The sequence below is a fragment of the Sturnira hondurensis genome, unplaced genomic scaffold (assembly GCF_014824575.4).
Source record: "Sturnira hondurensis isolate 20B ecotype Veracruz unplaced genomic scaffold, ASM1482457v3 Scaffold0005563, whole genome shotgun sequence".
In the NCBI taxonomy this organism is placed as follows: Eukaryota; Metazoa; Chordata; class Mammalia; order Chiroptera; family Phyllostomidae; genus Sturnira; species Sturnira hondurensis.
In genome coordinates this window covers 1,929,249-1,951,089 of record NW_028078194.1, presented here as the reverse complement: position 1 = coordinate 1,951,089, position 21,841 = coordinate 1,929,249, and the positions used below count along the sequence as shown (strand labels likewise).

At 36.3% G+C, this 21,841-nt stretch overlaps 1 protein-coding gene across 9 annotated transcripts in view; it reads right to left on the bottom strand.

Moving 5' to 3' along the window:
* Nucleotides 1–21,841, bottom strand: part of KIF20B (kinesin family member 20B) — a 79,362-nt gene that overhangs the window by 12,651 nt on the left and 44,870 nt on the right. For all 9 annotated transcript variants that reach the window (XM_037047313.1, XM_037047312.1, XM_037047318.1 and 6 more), the window contains exons 24-28: nt 20,436–20,496; nt 10,901–11,026; nt 9,778–9,905; nt 7,935–8,090; nt 749–928 (exon numbers count right to left, since the gene is read on the bottom strand). In XM_037047313.1, coding sequence (XP_036903208.1) covers nt 749–928; nt 7,935–8,090; nt 9,778–9,905; nt 10,901–11,026; nt 20,436–20,496 — 651 coding nt within the window. The remainder of the gene's footprint in view (nt 1–748; nt 929–7,934; nt 8,091–9,777; nt 9,906–10,900; nt 11,027–20,435; nt 20,497–21,841) is intronic.

Genomic DNA, 21,841 nt, shown 5'->3' with positions numbered 1-21,841 from the left:
AGCCTCTTCTGTGTCTGACATAGAGAACAGGAAAGGTTACTTTCAACTTCCAAGGTGTTTTACATAGATTCTATTATTTTACTTTCATTGTAACTGAGTTAAATTTGTTGAGAATCATTATTCCAGATGAGGAAATAGAAAATCACAGTCAAGGTCTGTACTAAGTTGGGATGTGAACTTTGATGACACAATTTTGAAAATCTAGAGCCTTGGAAATACAACTATAGCCCCACAGTAGAAAAGGCTATATTGACCGTGAAACCTTTTCTTGTGGTACACTGTTCATCCCACCTTCTCAGTCATAGGTTATATTTTATTCCCAAACCCTACTTAAGAATCTTTAAAGAAGTATTAGATTACATTTTTAAACTTGATAAATTCCAACATGGACCTTCTCATCACTGCCATCAAAATCAAAAGCCAAATACATCTCTGTGTCACCTACCCATAACTACCAAATAAAAAAGATTCTATTAAATTATAATGGGGAGATTATAGCATGTACTGACTTGCATTGAGGTAAAAATTATGCTAGTTGATTTCACCAATGCTGTCAATTAATTCTCACAACTCTACTAGGAAGACATAATGATAAACTCTAATAACTCAAAATTCACAAAATAATTTTTCCCAACTGATTCCCCTCTGACCTACTGAAACCTATTTCTTTAACCTTTAAAAAGTTTACCAAACAATTTTGAAAATTTTGTTTTAAAAAAAGGTATAAAAATAACATGATTCTACTGACTGTTTTAGAAGCCTCTGGTGTCACCCTTTTTTTCAATTGTTCAATTTCATTATCTTTCTGTAAGTTACTGGACATCAGTGCTTTCAATTGTATTTCTAAAGCTGCAACCAGTTGATCCCGTTCTTCTCGCCACTTTTGAAGGTCACTGTCTTTCTCTGCCAGCTGTGCTGTAAGTATTTCCTAACCAGGAAAGAGAGAAAATGGTAGAACATATCTTGAAACAGCATACATATAACATTTATTTATTTATTTATTTATCTTTAGAGGGGAAGGGAAGGAGAGAGGGAGAGAAATATGGATGTATGGTTGCCTCTCGCGCATCCCCTGCTGGGAACTGGCCTGCAACCCAGGCATGTGTCCTGACTGGGAATTGAATCGCGATCCTTTGGTTCGCAGGCCTGCGCTTAATCCACCAAGCCACACCAGCCAGGGCTGAAATTTTATTATAAGTAGCACAATAAATATAACTGTGAACAAGATGCATAACGAATAGCCTAGATAAATATTTATTGTACAAAAAACACAAAAAATAAAAAAAATATTTATTGTATTCTCAAAACAAATGCACAATTGTCTTTTTTTTCTCCCCACCCCCCGCACAATGTCTTTATATATATATATATATTTAACGTCCACATGCTGTCATTTATGCCTACTGGGGGTGTCCAACCTGAGGCCCACAGGCCACAGGCAGCCCAGGATGGCTGTGAATGCAGCCCAACACAAAATCATAAACTAACTTAAAATATTGAGATTTTTTTTGTGATTTCGTGTCTCAATATATTTAATATGTGGCCTAAGACAATTCTTCTGGCGTGGTGCAGCGAAACCAAAAGGTTGGACACCCCTGGCACCCTAGCCCATCTCATTTCAAAAAACATACTGGTCACCTCTTTCAATAAACAATTATAGCTCTTAAAATAATATCTGTATTGAGAAATAAGAAGGTAAAATTACAGTAAAACAAATGACAGAACTAATAGCAACAAACAATAGAGAAATGAAAATAAAACAAGCATGTACAGACCTAAACATGAACTGTAAAACATTGCTGACAGAAATCACAGAACACTTAAATAAGTGGAGAGATAGTCTGTTAAAAGATCAAAAGGCTCAATATTGTCAAGATTTCAATTCTCTCCAAATAGGTCTATCAGAGTTGTTAAACAAAAATGTTTAATTTCTACAGCTTTAAGTCTAATTTAAAAAGGGTTTATTAGGCCATTGCTAGTGTAACAGCATAAAAACTTCATTTCTTTAACATGAGATTTTCTCCTTCCTTTCCTTTTGATTCAAACTGGCCTCATACAGCAGCCCGACTCACCTGTCTCCTCCCCTGCATGTCCACTCCCTGAATCATTACGCGCTTAGGACAATGACTTCTAATTACCACCAAATAATCTTAGGAACAAAGTCTAATGACCACAAAGACAGAGTTTAATAAAACTAAAGATACCATCTAGGCCTCAGTTGTGTGTTTCAGCTCTAGGACCAGAAAGGCAGGGAAAACGGACTAAGCACATGCTGACATCAGACTCAGGCGCATCGAACAGTTTCTCCCACCCCAGCACCGACCAGTCAGTAGAGACCCACTACGCTCACTCCCACAGTCACCATGATTAGTGATTTCCCCTCTATAAAACCCACACCCTAACGGCCATCGGGGAGCCAGGTCTTTGGGCACAACTCACCTGTAACTCCACAGGTAAGCCACTTCCTAAAAGTAAATGCTTTCTTTGCTACAAGCTCCCGTCTTATGTTTGGCTTTGACACATGAAGGCAAATGTGAACCTGGTCATGGGACATGAAGTCTGAATCACCAGCAGCAAAACCAGGTGAGAAGACATGTCCACAGTCCTGGAGCTGCTGAGCTCTTTACACATGGGGTATGTGTGTGTGAGTGGGGGGGAGGGGGAGAGGGGGAGAGAGGGGGAGAGAGAGGGAGAGAGCGCAAGCATGGGCGGGGGTGGCAGTGGGAGAAGCTAAACAGGGCCAGCTCTGGGATAAGCACAGAATCAAGCAAGGAAGAAATGTGTGTACTGGTGTAGGCAGTAGATTGAAAAGTTCATGTATAAACAAGAAGCAGAGACCCCCGGGGGTTCAATGGTGCCTGGCTATGATCTCTTGGATAATCTTGTAAATAGCCACCTGAACATGAATCCTAAATTCCTACAGATATACAGGAATGTGAGCAGTCTTTTGTCAGAGCTGGCCCATAGTTATTAACATGCTACCTTCTTTTTCTCTCACTCTCTGGAATCTGTAATTATCATTTAGAATATGTCAGAATTTTTTTTCTTGTCAGAGTCAAGGAAATTTCCATCAAAATCAGGGCAGGTGTGTGTGTGTCTATCTGTATGTATGTGAAGACATGAAAACGCTGATTCTGTAAGTTATATGGAAATGCAAAAGATCTAGAACAGTCCAATTTATCTCAAAAATCAACAAATAAAAGCAGTCACACGATATCATTTAAAGCTCATAATAATAATTAAATCCATGTAATACTGGCGTAAGGATGGAGATCAGTGGAACAGAGGAGAGGGTCCACCAATTATAATCAGGGGGCATTCTACAATAGCACCAAACAAATTCAATGGAGGAAAGTGAAAGGACAGAGCCAGCGCCACTTGCCATCGTGGCGCCATTTGCCTGGCAGGCCTATGACCTTGTTAGCCGTGATGGCCACTTTACTCTTCTGAGCCTGCGCCCCCATGACCGGAAATTACCGGAAAGCAAGAACAGAACCAACAGCTCCCTGCAGCCACAGGCAGAAGACAACACTGGAACAGACTGCAGGCTCCAGCTGCAACGCCCCCTACAGCCCAGGGGCCATACAACAGCACCCCTCCACCCTTTCTAATCCAATTGTAACTCAATAAAAGCTCAAACCCACGCCCCTCATTGCCCGTGTTATCTCTCCACACCATGCCCCTCTCCTTCCTTGGAGAGTGAATAGAACCTTTCCTCTCCACACTTTCTTCTCTCTGTGAATTCTTTCCCAGCTGGTGTCACAGACTACTCTAACAGAAAGGGCAGTCTTTTCCACAAAGGGTTCTGGAACAACTAAACAGCCAAATAAAAAAGAAAACCATAAAACCCAACCCCCCAAGTTAACTCTTGGACAACTGATTTATTCGACAAGAGTTGCAGAATAGTGGAAAAGCAATTTTTTTCTGTAAACACTACCAGGATAGTTTGTTAACCCAAAGTTAAACAAAAATAGCCTTGACCCCATTCAGGGAGGAAAAATTATCCTCTACCATTTAAGTTCTTCCAGTTTAACTAATAAGCAAATGAACCCAAGACAGAAAAGCAAATTGAAATTTAATAACCTGAATGCCTCCTGCACACATGGGTAAGGCCCATGAGCATTAACGTTGGAGCAGTGGAAGCCATCCACTTCAACACCTCCTTTAGCTGAAGACATGGAGAATCAGTTAAGGGGGTTACCATAAAAGCACAGGGAACAGGGGTAAGATTGTTACGCAGATTTAAGTCCTGCCTTTTCTACTCACAGAGACGGAAATTTCCCTTATAAATATGTGTCCTTTTATAAAGGGTGACTTCTACCTGGTTTTCAGAGCTGACGTTTCTTAAAATTAACCAGCAGCCTAAAACAACCAATACCCCAAAGAGGCATACTCTGCTCCCTTTCACTCCTATTTCACTCCCACACAAAAACCAATCCTAGGATGTAAANCAGGGAACAGGGGTAAGATTGTTACGCAGATTTAAGTCCTGCCTTTTCTACTCACAGAGACGGAAATTTCCCTTATAAATATGTGTCCTTTTATAAAGGGTGACTTCTACCTGGTTTTCAGAGCTGACGTTTCTTAAAATTAACCAGCAGCCTAAAACAACCAATACCCCAAAGAGGCATTCTCTGCTCCCTTTCACTCCTATTTCACTCCCACACAAAAACCAATTCTAGGATGTAAATATGAAAAGTAAAACCCTAAACAGAGCATAAGAGAACATCTATATGTTCTAGAGAGGACAGGTCCAACCCACAGCCCATGGGCCATATGTAGCCTTGGATGGCTATGAATGTGGCCCAACACAAAATTGTAAATTTACTTACAACATTATAAGATTTTTTTTGTTTTCATTAGTTTGTGTATTTAATGTGTGGCCCAAAACACCTCTTCTTCTTTCAGTGTGGCCCAGAGATGCCCAAAGACTGGACACCCATGTTCTAGAGGTTTCCTCAAGAACAGATTGGGAAAATGAACTTATTCTTCCTTCATAGAAAAGTAGTAAGAGTAGAAAACTAGAGATTGAAAGAAGGTACTCACAAAACTTCACAGACAAAGGTCTCCTATCCAGTATGCATAAACAACTCCTACATATCAGCAAGAAAAAGCTAACCAGTCCAGGACAAAACGGACAAGGGGGCACATTTAAACAGACCCAATCAACAAATGAAACCATCTTCAACCTCACTAGTAATCAGGATAAAGCACAGTAAAGCCATAAAAAATGACTGACAACACCATATGTTGGCAGAAATATATAGCAACTACAATACTAGCTGGAGTACAAATGGGTACAACTACTTTTGAGCCAGGTTAATAAGTAGCCAGGAAAATTCCTTGGCAATTGGAACGGGGAAACTGAAACATAGCTAAATAAGGCTGAGCAATTTACAGCCAAGTAATAAATCCTAAAATCTTATCTTTTATAACCAAGGACATAAGAGCAAATGGTTGCTCTCTGATCATGCGGAGGTGGCACACGAAATGAAATATACTGCCATCTCGGAGCTGTAGTGACGACAAGATCAGTTTCACGTGATCTGGCAGACAACCAAAGAGACGCTAAGGAAATGTGACAACTAAGTGTGCAGCATCCTGGATCAGATCCCAGGCCCAGAAGAAAAAACATTAGTGAGAAAACAGATGAAATTCCAACAAGGTCCGTTACTTGAGCTAACCCTACGACAATATCATTCTTTTGTTGGTTTTGATCACTGTACTGTGTCATGTAAGATACAACATCAGAAGGAGTGAGATGGGTCTACAGGAATTCTCTGTACTAGTTTTGCAACTTTTCAGTAAATGATTTCAAAATAAAAAGTTAAAATGCTTTTAAAAATAAGTTGGAAATCATTCTTAACTTACTGAAAATTACCATTCCTATCTTCATTGAAAAGTTTAGCTGCTATCAGTAAAATTGTCATAAACAAAGGCAATACCAACAGATGACAATGTGATACCACCAAGTCACTATTACTGTAAAATAGAAAAACCATTTTTCATTTAAAGATAATGTTACTATGTTGCTCAATACCTCCCATAAGAACAATGGTGCCTTTTTAACTTGTTTTGTCTGATTGGCAACATTGGGTTTCAAACAGACTAAGTCTCAGTTAAAACAGGAAGAAACAACAAGCTAAGATAGGTTTGGTAGGACATAAAGCTAGGCAAAACTGAAGGTTATTTCTGCCTATACTCTTCTAGAAACTATTTAGTTGACTTTTTAAAAACTCATGATAAAAATTGGTATATGAGATAAAACATACAAACCATGTTATTAGAACGTACAGTTCAAAATATAAGAAAAGTTTCACAATACAGTAGGGATAACCCTGTTGCAGTCAAAAAGAGGAAATCTAAGTTCTGTATCTAGATGGAAATGTGATTAGGTTATTTCCCCAATTTGCTAAATTAACTGAAAAATTAAAATAAGAATATAAATGAACTTCAAAGTAAATTGGGACAGAAGAGTCATCTTACTGTCAGTGAAAGAATATCCAAAACCTATTAAAAAGTTCTGTAAGAGTTTATTTGAGTCGAATTGTTCAGGGCATGCCCAGAAGCAAGGCCCCAATGGACTGAGAAAACGCTCAGAAGAATGGCAGCTTTGCAGTTCCTTTTATGCATTAGACTCAAAGGAGAAAAGAAAAGAAGATAAATTAGGTCCACTATGGTAGATTAAGGGGGCAGAAGAAAGCAAAGCAGGGAAATCTCTAGCATTAAATAAAAAGAAAGGGAATGGGAGGTAGAAGATTGTATATAGGGGATAAATGGTAATGGAAGAAGACTTAAGGTGGTGAACACTCAATACAATGTAAAAATGGTGTATTACAGAATTGTACACCCAAAACCTACCTAATGTTATTAACCAATGTCACCCCAATAAATTCAATTTAAAAAATAAAATAAATAAAAATAAAGAGCAAAATGGAGAAATTCTTCCGTTTACATTGGTGGATAGAGCAGTGTTAACAATGAACAGATACAGCACACAGAAATAGTATGCAGGGAGTAAGATAATGATGAGGGGTTCTGTAGTCTCCTGCTCTGATGATCTTCAGTGCAGGCTCCAGTGCCTGCAGTTGTTCCCTCAAGGGATCTAAAGGGAAAAGAAAATTACACTGGCACTGGCAAGGTAGCTCATTTTGTTAGAGCTTCATCCAGATGCGCCAAGGTTTTTTAGATTTAATCCCTGGTCAGGGCACATACAAGAATCACCCAATGAACGGATAAATGAGTGCAAAAACAAACGATGTCTTTCTCTCTTCTCTCTCTGAAAATCAATCAATAAGTAAAATTTTAAAAAATTACTCTGATACTTCAAAGGTATGTTATCCTAGATGCATATGAATAATGGACAGAACTCAAAGACTGACCTCTGCTAAGGGGGCCTGGAACGTAATTACCCACCATGGCCTGTTAGAAATTTGTGATCAGAGCATCCTGTGTACTTAGTCATAAGCTTGTCGGGCCTGCCATGTGCCCCCAATGCCCCAGGTTGTCAGGTTTATTATATAGCCCTTTTTCATTCACAATAAAAACAGAAAAGCTGGCCCTGGCTGGTATAGCTCAGTGGATTGAGCGCGGGCCTGTGAACCAGACGATCGCGGTTCGATTCCCAGTCAGGGCACATGCTTAGGTTGCAGGCCACTTTCCGGCAGGAGCCAGTTCCCTGCAGGGGGTGCACGAGAAGCAACCATACATTGATGTTTCTTTCCTCTCTCCTTCCCTTCACCTCTAAAAAGATAGATAGATAAATAAAATTAAATCTCTTAAAAAAAAAAACAAAACAGAAAAGCTGATTTTTTAAAAAAGAAAGAAAAACAGTTAACCATGTAGAGACTGATAAGAATCCCAGAGATAAATTTAACAAACCAATGAAAGTAGGTGAAATAATACATCAAAGAGAAAATATAACTGCTACCAACCACTTCATTTTGTTGCTTTAAGCCATGCTCTCTATCTTCAGCATATTTTTTCATCTCTTTGTTTCGTAGATTCTCTGCTTCTTTTGCTTGAGTGATTAGCATCATTTTTTCATCCAACCATTTCTTTCTATCGGATTTGTATTTCTGTTCAGATTCCTATATACATAAACATTACAAATAACTATCACATGCTTAAGCAGTCAAAAAATCTATTTTTATATTCTTTTCATAAAACCTATCACTTTTTTACCTTTGTAAAAACTTAAAAGTGGTTCTCTTTCAACAATGACAACACCAGAGTTTATTTCAGATTATAAAATGAACATTGGTGGTTTGCTTTCCTAAACAGCATTTCCTTTATAAACTTTGTTTCACTATGAAGTCCACTATTTAGGGACTTGATTTAATCAGTGAGCAAAAGAAGAAACAAGCAATCTGAATTCCTGAAAGTGTTACAACGACCCAAGTCCTCCTAAATGTCAGGAAAACAAAAAAAAGACTTAGTTTATGTGGTCATATCTAATTATATGGTTCCAAAAATAAAATATTCCTGGGTATATAGGATGCCAAATAAAAACAACTTATGCAATAGGACAACTATTCACTAGTTTGAGGACCACTGAAAATGGCCGGACAGAGATTACAGCTGACCAGTAACTTCCACAGTGGTTTCCACAGACCCTCTGGGTTCCAAAGCATCTAATTTATACATTCAAACTCCAACTGAACAAAAACAATATCCCACTTTAAAATACATGTCCCACTGTTTTAAAAACTTTCAAAAGCACTGTACTACGTGAACTATGGCAGTCCAGTCCATGATTACAAACATTATAACCTAAGATACGTTATTACATCATTTGAGAACAACAAAAACACACCACTGCTCCTTAATGTAAATATTCTCAATATAGTTAATAATTGTTTTTCATAACTAATGGAGTTTTTACTTGGGGTTTTCACAATGGAAAGGATAAAGTCTAGACTTCGTGATTAACAATTACAAAATAAAGTAACAAAAGGACTCATGGGCATGGACAACAGTGTGGTGACTACTGGAGTAAGGAGGATCTAAGGGAACAAAATAGTAATAAAAAAAATACCATAAAGTTTAAGTCAAAAAAATTAATACATAAAAAAAACTAACAAAGTTTTTGTGTTTGTTCAGTACCCAACTACATACAACCTGAATTTAAGAAAATTTAGATGTAACTAACTTTTCAAAATCATTATTACACTTTCTTGCATCTCAAATCCAGTTATGAATGCAACTCTTAACATGCAAAATTTTAAGTGGTATTTGGGTAAATCCCATTAAAAACATATTTCCCTCACATGTTGTCTTCTATACATAGCACGTTAGAGTGGAACATAAAACAAGTAGACAAACACCAAGTCAAGTATCTTCTATCTAGTATGGTTTTGAATATATCCCAGTTTCCAAATATACAACTCTGTTCTTTTCCATCTTAATAATTACATATTGAAAAAATTTACAATAATCAAAATAATTTTCCTAACAGTCATTTTCTCCACAGCAGGTTTTGATGAATAAAAAGTTTAAGGGCTAGAAAAATAGGTAAGACATGGTAATTTAAGTATTAAATTATAGAATATAACACTGAAGACTCAAACCACTATATTTTCATTGGCATTTAGTTTGTATCTTGGGAATTTCTTCCCTGTCATTTCAATGTATACTAAAAAAATATCAATATATTAACACTTCCTAGGAATTATTTTACCCATATCTAAATTAATTATCAAATACTTACTGAATGCTTCTCTCATAAGAAATATGATGAATATATAGATATATACATATACATAAATAAAATCATACCTGTAACTCATCTTGAAGTTTCCTGAGCTTTTTACTGAGCACATCTGTGTAATCCTCAAGTTCCTTATTTGCCCTCTGATTACTTTTTGTTTCCAGATCTTTGAACTTTTCCTTCAATTTTTCCAAATCTGTTTGAAAAAATTAGGTTTAAAAGCACACACAAAAGTTATACCATTTACAGATATACATGGCATGGGATACAGACAAGACTCAAAAGAACCCAGAAAAAGAAAGATCAAGAAAGAACTAGAGCCCAGGCTGGTGCAGCTCAAGTGGATTGAGCACAGACCTGTGAACCAAACAACCACGGTTTGAATCCCAGTGAGGGCACATGCCTGGGTTTGCAGGCCAGGTCCCCATTAGGGGGCATGCAAGAAGAAACCATGCATTGATGTTTCTATTTCTCCTTCTCTTCTCTCTCTGAAAACAAATAAGTAAAATCTTAAAAAATAAAAAAAATAAAAAAAGAACTAGAGCCCTGACCAGCGTGGTTGAGTTGGTTGGGCATCATCCGGCAAAGCTAAAAAGGTCAACGGTTCGATTCCTAGTCAGAGCACAGGCCTGGGTTGCAGGCTCAGACCCTGGTCAGGGTGTGTACAAGAGACAACTGATCTCTCTTTCTCTCTCACATCGATATTTCTCTCCCTTTTTCCCTCCCTTCCCCTCTCTCTAAAAATAAATGATTTTTTTAAAAGACACAACTAGAACTATACTAAGAACTGCACTTTTAAGAGTTCTTACCAAATTTTAGAGAAGAGGAACTACAATGCTCAAAGTATACAATGCTGTTCTGAAGGATGGAATCAGAGTATTTATACAAGATGATACTAAGAGCTAGATAGAGGTAGAATTTGGCTGAAAGTTTATTCTTATCATCTGAGGAACAATGCAAGTTACTACCCAGTTATTATGAACATGCCCTTACTCCTTCTTTACATAATTTTACTTAGATAAAACAATTTTCATCACACTGGAAAAAGAAATAACGGCACTCCAATATCACAATGAATATTTTCATTATGAATTATTACAAATACTATAATACTTTAAAAAGAAAGGACATCTAGGCAAATAAAAAAAATGCAAGGGTATATTTTGAGATATTTAAGCAGCCTTATTTTACCTGTGGCCAGTCTTTCACTTTCCTCTAATTTGGCTTCAAGAACTTGCTCTTGCTCCACCTGAGTTTGTTCTTGTTCTTCCAGTGTCATTCGCATGTCTTCGATTATTTTTTCTTTAACACTTAGATCTAAAAATTTGGGGTGAACATTTTAGAAATTACTAACATCCATTTTCTTCTATCCAATTTTCCTTGAATTCTTCTAAAATCTGAAACATACTTGTATTAACTACAGTGGAATACGAGTTCCGGGCAGACAGAACTCGGTCTTTTCTCTGCCGCACCGCCAATGCCTCGGAGAGAACACTGGCACAGACGAGGCACCAAATAAATGTCTGATGTTCAGATGGACGCATGGATGATTGCAAGAATGCACAATGGAAAGGAATCTTTTCAGATAAAATGAGCAAATTTTTACAATACTAAACTATTAATACCAACAAGCACAAATCTTGGGATTTAGAAGACGCGTTATTTGGCAAAATAATTTTAGTCTTAATATTCTCAAACCAAAATTAAAACTTTTACCTCTTAAAAACAAAAAAGGCTCCATTGCAATCTGATTTATTTTCTTAAAATTCAAGTAATTGTTTTTAGAGAAAAATTTTCAAAGCTAAATATTTACTTCTAGTGTTTTTAAAACCAGCCCTTGAAAAATAGCAATGTCTTGTAAATCTATTTTAATCCTGTCTGCTAGAAAGACATGAAGAGGAAAGATTATTTTGTTGCCTCTAGTATTGGCCACACAGTAGCCAAGCTCATTGGCTAAGCTCATCTGAGATACCTCTTACCGAAACTATTGCTGGTGTCAGAGGTGACAAACCCATAAAACACATATAGGTCAACCTCCGGTAACTAAAAGTAATATTAAATGACAAAAAGTCTCAAGAGATGGCTCCCTCAAAATGCACATAAAGCAAGCTTAACACAAATGAAAAAATTATATGAGTAATTTTCAGCATATCTGTCCATTGATGTAAGCTGCTAGGAGTGCAAACAAAAAAGAATTCCTCCCAAGATTAAATGAGTCGGTACTGTCATCTAAGTCTCTTTCTCTCAAAATGCGTGACTTGCAAAATATTCATGTTATACAATTAATTATAAATTTATTTGAAGAATCCCTTTCCTTTCCCATTCAATATTCTGCACAAAACTAGAGAGCTAGAACGAGAGTTTAAGTATCTAACTATCAACCAGGAGAGTTCCAGGGTACTGATGATAACTTCACCAATGGCTATCCACCTATTATTTGAAAGGCAGAAACAGTAAAATTAACAGGAAAAAGAATTATTTCATCAGTCACTGCCTCCGATAAGTTACATTTTATGTCAGGATAGAATCCAGAAATATACAAAAACAAAACAGAAAACTAAACACTTAAACACAACTATTAAACAGCTATCTCATCATAGCTTAAAAAAATTACTATAAATGAATAGGCCAGTGATTTTCACCTGATGTGCTGCAAAGAGGCACACCAGTGTGATACAAGAATGTTTAAAATATGCAAACCTGATTATTTAGTCAGGTGTATGGACCTCTTTTCCCTTAGACTGTCAAATTAAAAAATGACAACAGCCAATACAACAATAGCCATATGGTGTGAATGAATCAAAACTATACCTATTTTCTTTCTGTAAGATTGGTAAAAGATGTACTTTTTGGTGTGATGTAGAATTTTAGTAATTAGTTTATGTGTGCCATGAGATGAAAAAGGTTGAAAATCACTGGAATACGTATCAAGAGCTTAACATTCAGGGGAGAGGATCGCTGAGAGCTATAATGTACCGGAAAAGACTCAAAAATGAAAGGTTTAAGCATAACATTGGAGAACAGGTAGGAGAAGGGACATTACAAAAGCTAGGGACAAAAATGACACATAATGTCATATAAAATCCCAGATTAGAAAAACTCACTTAGTGACAGTTCAAATTTCAGACTACCAGTTACCAGACAGGAATACCAGTCTACAAAACAAGCAGAAAAGCCTGAAATCACGTGATACTATGTTTCACTTACCACATTGGCCGTAGGACTGAAGTTTGAGAACACCCAATACTGGCAGCAATGTGGGGAAACAGGCCCTCTACATACTATTTATTACTGTAAGTATAAAGCACCATAAGCACTTTGGGGAACAGAAAGGCAGTATATAAAAATTTCAAACACATATCATTTGGGCCAATAATTCCTTTGCTAGGAATTTCCCCAACAAATATATTTACTGGTATATGTATGCACAAAGACTTTTATACAGAAATACTCGTGGTACTGTCTATAATAACAAAATTATGACTGAAATAACCAAAAAAATTTAATCATAGGGATCATATTAACAAAAAGTAGATTATAAATGTGTTGACTATTTTCTGATATGATATTATGCTTATGAAAGACAATGGTTTTACCTTAAAAATTTCATGATAAAGTATTTACATGCAAGGAACCATTGATGCTTGTAAATACCTTTCAAGTCACTCTGTTTAATATATACATATACATAACAGAAAAAGAGATGCAAATAAGGCAAACAATTAAAAATGGTAAATCTAATTAAGGGTATTCAGGTGTTCTTTACATTGACCTTTTGACTCCTTTGCAACTATTTTCTTTTTAATTAAAATTTGGAAAAAATTTGAAAGTTGGAATCCTTACCTGAACTTTATAAGCAATGAAACTGTACCATAAATTAGCATTAACATTCCTTCTACTGAACTTTGAAATTATGTTTCATTTATGATCAACATCATGCCTTGGGTGAAAAGAAGGACTCTATTCCTTGCAATGTGTTCTCGTCTATGCCTATTATAATCAGTTGTACCTCCCCATCCTAAGTGATGTTGGCATATACTTAAAATTTTCTTTCAAGATAATAATTTTTTTCTTCCATTAAAAAAATCACATTAAAAAATTGATTATAGCAATGTTAATAAAATAGAGCCATAAATAGCCTTTAAAAATAAAGAGGTTAACAGAGAGGGAAACGATAAGGTACATGTGACACAGGAGTACTTCTGGCCAGGACGGAGGCATAGGTAGATACGCTTTGCTTCCTCACACAACCAAAAGAAGAATGACAACCAATTTAAAAACAAAAACCAACCAGATCTGCCAGAATATCAAACTGTGTATAAGTCTGACAACCAAGGAGTTAAATAAGAAACATTCATCCAGACTAGTAGGAGGGGCGGAGACCGGCAGCCGGGATGGGGAGGATTCCTGGCAAGGCAGCAGCTGGCAGACAGGGAGGGCTAGGAGGTGGCCGGCGACTGGGATATCCCACATTCAGATAAGCCAGGAGGACCATCTATGGAGACAGACCATGCAACCCAGGGTTCCAGCACAGGAAAATAAAGCCTCAAAACCTCCGGCTATAAAAACCTGTGGGGGTTACAGCAGTGGTAGATACTCCCAGTTTCACAGGAATGTTCACTGGAGGGACCCACAGGGCCCTAGAACATACACAAACCACCCACCTGGGAATCAGCACCAGAAGGAGCCCTTCATTTTTGGGTAGTGGTGGAAATGACAGAAAGTAGGGCAAGCTAAGCAAGCAACGTTGTTTTCTCTCTGACCCCTCCCCCATATACAGTGCCACAACATAGTAAAGTGGGTCGCCCCACCCTGAAGAATACCTAAGTCTCTGCCCCTTACAATGTACTAGGTATACCAAGGCAAAGAAAGAGGCCCAAATGAAAGAACAAATCAAAATTCCAGAAAAAGAACTAAGCAAGGAGGAGATGTCCAACCTATCAGTTGCAGAGTTTAAAACACTGGGAATCAGATATGATTGAGTGTGGTCACAAAATAGAGAAAGAAGTGCAGGCTATGAGAAGTGAAATAAAGAAAAATATACAGGGAAGCAATAGTGAAGGGAAGGAAATCAGGACTCAAATCAACAATTTGAAACAAAAAGAAGAAATAAACATTCAACCAGAACAGAATGAAGAAACAAGAATTCAAAAAAATGAGGAAAGCTTAGGAACCTCCGGGACAACTTTAAACATTCCAACATCTACATCACAGGGGTGGCAGAAAGAGAAGAGGAAGAGCAAGAAATTGAAAACTTATTTAAAAAATAATGAAGGAGAACTTCCCCAATCTAGCAAGGAAATAGCCATGCAAGTCCAGAAAGCTCAGAGTCCCACAGAGGTTAAACCCAAGGAAGCACACACCAAGGCACATCATAATTACATTCCCCAAGATTAAAGATAAGGAGAGAATCTCAAAAGCAGCAAGAGAAAAGGAGACAGTTACCTACAAAGGAGTTCCCATAAGATTATCAGCTGATTTCTCAAAAGAAATTTTATAGGCAAGGAGGTGCTGGAAAGAAGTATTTATTTGAAGTCATGAAAGGCAAGGACCTACAGCCAAGATTACTCTATCCAGCAAAGCTATCATTTAGATTGGGAGGGCAGACAAAGTGCTTCCCAGAATAGGTCAAATTAGAGTTCATCATCATCAAGCCCTTATTATATGAAATGTTAAAGGGACTTATTTAAGAAAAAGAAGATCACAACTACAAACAGTAAAATGACAACAAACTCACAACTATCAAGGACTAAACCAAAAACAAAAACAAAAACAAAGCAAACCACTAAAACTATAGAAATCGAGATCACATGGAGGGTTATCAGTGGGGAGGGGAAGTGGGAAGAATGGGGGAAAATGTACAGGAAGTTAGAAGCATAATTGGTTGATACAAAAAGACAAGGGGAGTTAAGTATAGTACAGGAAATGGAGAAGCCAAAAAACTTATGTGTACGACCCATGGACAGGAACTAAGGTGGGGGGAATGCTGGAGGGAGGGGAGCGTGTAGGGAAGAGGGGGATAAAAGGGAGGAAAAAAATGAGACAACTGTAATAGCATAATCAATAAAAAGATAAGGTAGACTTGTATATGTGCCAAATCTAAAGAAATTAGCAATTTCCTCTGGGGTCTTTTTCTTGAAATCACATACTTCCACAGAAAATGTGGTCTTTTGTCTGCCTTCTCTATGATGGGAATAGAGGCAAAATGGAGTAAGGCAGGATTAGGAAACACAACAAATTAGTCTGGATAAAATCTGAAAAGTTATGCAGTATTAGGCTATAAAAAAGGAGGCCACAGTGTCAAGCTAGAGTGTGAGAGTTTATTGTGTAGGCAGTTTGAAATGATCAAATACTTTTAATAGGAATATGAGACAATAAAATAAGAGTTTTAGAACATTGTAATCTAGCTGTATGGATATACAAGAGACTGAGTGTGACATAAGGCCTGGCCAAGGGATAGGAAAAATATGAAGAGTCACTAGGGAAAGATGTAACGGAAGTTAGGTATTGACTTTGAGGATAAGGGGAAACAACGTTATTTAAAGTCTAAACCAGGGTGAGCAAACATCTTCTGTGAAAGGTCAGACAGTAACTATTTTACGGTCTGTCACAACTACTTACCTCGGCTACTGTAATTTGAAAGCAGCCACAGACAATACATTAGAAAATGTATTGTTATGTTCTAATAAAACTTTATTTACAAAATTAAGCAGTGAGCTGACTTTGGTCAGAGGGCTGCCATGTGTTAACCCCTAGTCCAAACACTGAAAACAGTGGACATAAGTAGTAGAAACAGAGAGAAGAAAGATAAGATAGCTTGGGGAGAAAAAGACATTCAAGTTCAGAATTTAATAAAACTATAAAACCATTCAGTGTAAGAAAAGAAAATGGCAGACCAATATCCCTCATGAGTATAGATGCGAAACCTCAACAGAATACTAGCAAACTGAAACTAGCAACATATAAAAGCATTATACACCATGATCAAGTGCAACTCATCCAAGGAATGTAAGTTTGGTTCAACATATGAAAAATCAATCAATGCAATGCAATGTATTAATAAAGAATAAAAATCACACAATCATCTCAATAAATACAGAAGAAAGCATTTGACAAAATCCAACACCCTTTCATGATAAAAATACTTAACAAACTAGTAACAAAAGGGAACTTTCTCAACCTGATAAAAGGCATCAACAAAAACCCTATACCCAACATTATACATAATAGTGAAAGAATTAAAAAATGCCCTTAACATCAAAAACAGGACATTCTCACCATTTCTAATCAACACTGTTCTGGTGGGTTTGCCACGGCAATTTGGCAAGGATGAGAAATAAAAAGCAAACAGAGTGAGTGGAAAGGGGGAAGTAAAACTATCTCTACTTGCAGAAGACATGATCTTGTATACAGAAAATCCTAAGGAATCCCCCCTAGAAAAGGAAGAAAAACAAAAGAAAGCCTTATTAGAGCTAATACACTAGTTTAGCAAGGTTACAGGATATAGGATCAGTCAAGTCAAATCAATTCTCCTTCCATATATTAGCAGTAAGCAATCCAAAAGTGGAATGAAGAATATAAATCCATTTTCGAAAGCATGACAAAGAATAATATACTTAGGAATAAAGTAACAAAAGATATGCAAAACTTATACACTGAAAACAAAAAACACTGAAAAGAATTCTAGAATGTCTAAATGAAATGATATCCCACATTTATGGTTTATATTGTTAGGTTGGCCAATTCCCCAAATAGACTGTCAGATTTAACACAATCCCTATCAAAATTCCAGCAGGATCTTTTGCAGAAAATGACAAGCTAGCCATAAAATTCATGCTGAAATCCAATGAACCCAAATAGCTAAAGCATTCTTGCAAAAGAACAAAAGTGGGAGGATTCATACTTCATATTTCAAAACTTACATAAAGCTACAAGTAACAACACAGTATGGTACAGCTTAAGGATAGAATATAGATCCGTGAAAAACAGATTCCAGAAACAAATCCTTATATTCATGGTCAACTGATTTTCAACATAGGTACAAAGGCAATGCAGTGGAGCAAAGAATAGTCTTTTCAACAAATGGTGCTGAGACAACTGGATCTCCATATGCAAAAGAATTAAGTTAAACACCTACTCCAAACAATATACAAAATTATATTCAGTTGATGAATACAAAATGGACGAAAGATCTAAAAATGTAAGAGGCAAAACTAAAAACGCTAAGGTGACCTAGGTGCCTTTGAAATCAGCAATAATTTCTTAGACACAACACCTAAAAACACAGTAATCGAAACAAAATAGGTACACTAAACTTCATCAAAATTGAAAACTTTTATACATCAAAGAACTTTATCATAAATAATTTCAAAACAACCCAAAGAATGGAAGAAAACATTTGCAAATTATTTATCTGATAAGGGCCTAATATCCAGAACATATAAAAAACTCTTACAACTCCAAAATAAAAAGACAACCCAATTTTAAAATGGGCAAAGGAGTTAACAGACATTTCTCCAGAAAAAATATACAAATGGCCAACAACTGAAAACTAGATTCTCAATATCATTAGTTGTTAGGGAAATGCAAATCACTAACACAATGACATACTACTCTATATTCACCAAATTGTTAGGTTAAGTACTGTTCCCAAAAATTTGATGTCCGCCCACTATAAATATGACCTTCTTTGGAAATAGGGTCTTTGCAGATATAATCAAGTTTAGAATAGTCATATTGGATTAGGATGGGCTCAAATCTAATGACAAGTGTCCTTACACGAAGAGGGAAATTCAGACAGACACACAAAGGAAGAAGACACTGATACAGACACACAGAGGGAAGACGGCCATGTTAAAAACAAAGGCAGACTGGATACCCACTGACACGAACCAAGAAAACAAAGGATTGCCATTCACCACCAGAAGCTGGGAAACACAAGGAAAGATTCTTCCCTTGAACCTTCAGAAGAAGCACGCGAATATCTTTATTTTGGATTTCTAGTTCTCACAATTGTGAGAGAACAAACTTTTGTTGTTTTAAGCTACCCAGTTTGTGGTACTTTGTTACAGCAGTCCTAGGAAACTAACCAAGAGAGATGCAACTTTAAAAATGAAAAGTGTTGGCAACATCATGAAGAAACTGGATAACATAGCCACTGTGGAAAAATATGAGAGTTCCTCAAAGAGTTACACATATAGTTACATATAATCCAGTAGCTCCACTAGCAGATATATATCCCAAGAGAATTGAAAACATATGTTCACCCAAAAACTTGTACACAAATATTCATAAAAGCCAAAAAGTGGAAACAATCCAAATGCCCATCAACTGATACATAAATAAAAAGTGGCCATGGATTGTGTGGCTCAGTGGTTGGAGCACTGTCCCATACAGCCAAAGGTCACAGAGTCGATTTCTAGTCCAGGCACATACCCAGGTTGTGGGTTTGATCTCCAGTTGGAAAACGTACAAAGAGGTAACCATCAATGTTTCTCTCTCTCCCCCACCACACCTTTCTCTCTCTAAAAAAATAACGTACTCATAAAATGGACTATTAGTTGGCCATGAAAAAGAATGGAGTAGTGACATGCTACAGTATGGATGAAACTTGAAAACACACTAAGTAAAAGAAGTCAGACACAAAAGGCCATGTGCTATATGAATCCACTAACATGAAATGTCTACCACAGGCAAATCCACAGAGAGAGAAAGTAGATTAGTGGCTGACAGGAGCTGGCTAATGGGTACAGTGTTTTTTGCAGTAATGAAAATGTTCTGGAATTAGACAGTGGTAGTGATTGTACAACCTTGTGAATGTAGCAAACCCACTACAATGTACAATTTTGAAGGGTAAATTTTATAGCATATGTATTATATCTCAATTATTTTGAAAACAAATTTACTAAGACAGCTAAGTGAACGGCATTCAGTATTTAAATAGAAATGTATAAGCCAGGGAAAGCCTCGAAAACTGAAAATACAACTTTTTGTTCAGGAGTCAGTGAGTGATGGGAAGGAAAGGAATCTGCATAATTTATGAACAGAAATAAAGGGGTGGGCAAAAGTAGGTAAGAACTCTGTGCCAAAGTGTGCTTGAGTATAGCAAGTAGACTACCAACATATGTAAATAGTGAAGGCTGGTGATTTGAGCACTTACAAGGTTGTACCTAAGTGCACTGGGCCATTATGATATTCTTTTGAGTTAATAAAGGTACTATAATAATCATACCTGCATGTCTTTTTCCATGCAAAGAACTATAAACCTATTTTTATAATATTTGAAGTTAAAAAAAAAATACAAGTTAAAAAGCATAACTCAGCACAATTGAAACCTAAAATTTTAAATGTTTTCTAAAGACTTCATACATTTTCTTTAAACTTTAAACTTATTTTACTTGAAGTATACTCTACACAATTTTGTCTAAAATGCTTTTCCATTTATTGTGACCTATGTAACTTTGTCTTTATTTTTCACAAAATACTAGCCATTACTTAGAGATGAATGTAGCTCTGACCGAGGGTTTCTTAATGTTTTATATTTCCAAGAATAAACCTTACACTGATAACTTACTCATTAGAATCACTGTTTTTCTGTTTTGATGATGTCACAGCTTATGCTGCCCTTATTTTACTTTTGAATTTTCAAAGGAAAATGCTAAACGAATTGTTATTGCAACTATTTTGCCAGTCATTTTAATAATGTAAGTATAAGTTTGTTCCTGACCTTTGCACACTCTCTCATACTGCTGGATAGCTTCTTCCACTTTCTGATTACTTAACTGCTCCTGCAAAATGAAAGAATATGATTTAAATGCAAATGTAACCAAAACACAACAACAATGAATAGTGGGGCCTGAAAACAGAGTTCAATTCTGGTTTGGTATCTTTCTCCTATGAAGCTACTCTTCTCAAGATTCCAGTGTCTTTCACCTTAGGGAAAAGAGCAGAGTGAGAGTGTAGTGAGAAAAAAACACCAATAATAATTTTATAATCAACCTCATTTTACTCAAGATTTTAAGTCACTATGTTCTCTCATACTCCATAAAAAACAAAAACAGGGAAATGGAGGTTTACTATGTAAACAAAGCAGGAACAAAAAAAAAACAGTATGAAAGTTCCGTGTCAGTGAATTCAAAATGCAGAAAAACAGAGCCCTCCACCCCTTCTATGTAGATAGAAAGTAGATGGAAGGTTTGAAAAATAACCAAAGCCTTAAAAGCCAAGATTAAATTACAGGTACTGAAAATCCTCCAATTCCAATTTGAATCTGTCAGGTAATCCAATCTCATTCATTATCTCATCTGACTTGAGCCCTATGTTCTAACTTCGTAAGTCTTAAAATGAATCATTACAGAACCTGAAAATCTCTGAACTGTATTATAAAAGTACAGATTGCTTTATTAGGATTATATTCAGTTAAAATTTTAAATCACATGTTTACACATGAATATTCACTAGTTTGCTTCATTTAAAAACAAACATGAAAATATGACAATCTTTCTTTACTGTTGCCTTATCCAATATATTGATGCAAGTAAAATACATCCATTTATAAAGAGACTTTGCTTTTGCTTAAGTGTCCTCTTCAAGAAACTTTTTAATAAGATCTGCACTTTTTCTTTTGAAATACTTTTAGATTAATAAAAGAATAACAAAGATAACAGATTTCCTATAAAACCTCCACTTAGCTTCCCTAATTTCAACATCTTTTTTTGCCGTGGTATATTTACTTAAAAATCAAGAAAGGAACATTAGACACAAAAAAGTAAGCAGTTGCCCCTCAAAGCTATTATTTAGAAAATGGAAATAATCATTTTTATAACAAAAAAAGAAATTAGCATTGATATAATACTATCAACACTTCAGACCTAATTTGGATTTCATCAGTTTCTCTACTGATGTTCTAGGACCCCACACACCATACAAAACTGCATTTAGTCATGTTTTCTTAGTATATCATTTGTAACAGTTTCTTGGTAATGTTTTTCTTTAGTGACCTTCACACTTTTTACAGGTCACACAGTTAGAACATCCTTAGTGAGTTTGTCTGATGTTTTCTCACAGACTGAGTTCATGGATTTGGACGAAGAATACCACAGGGAAGATGTGCCCTTCTGGTCACATCAAATC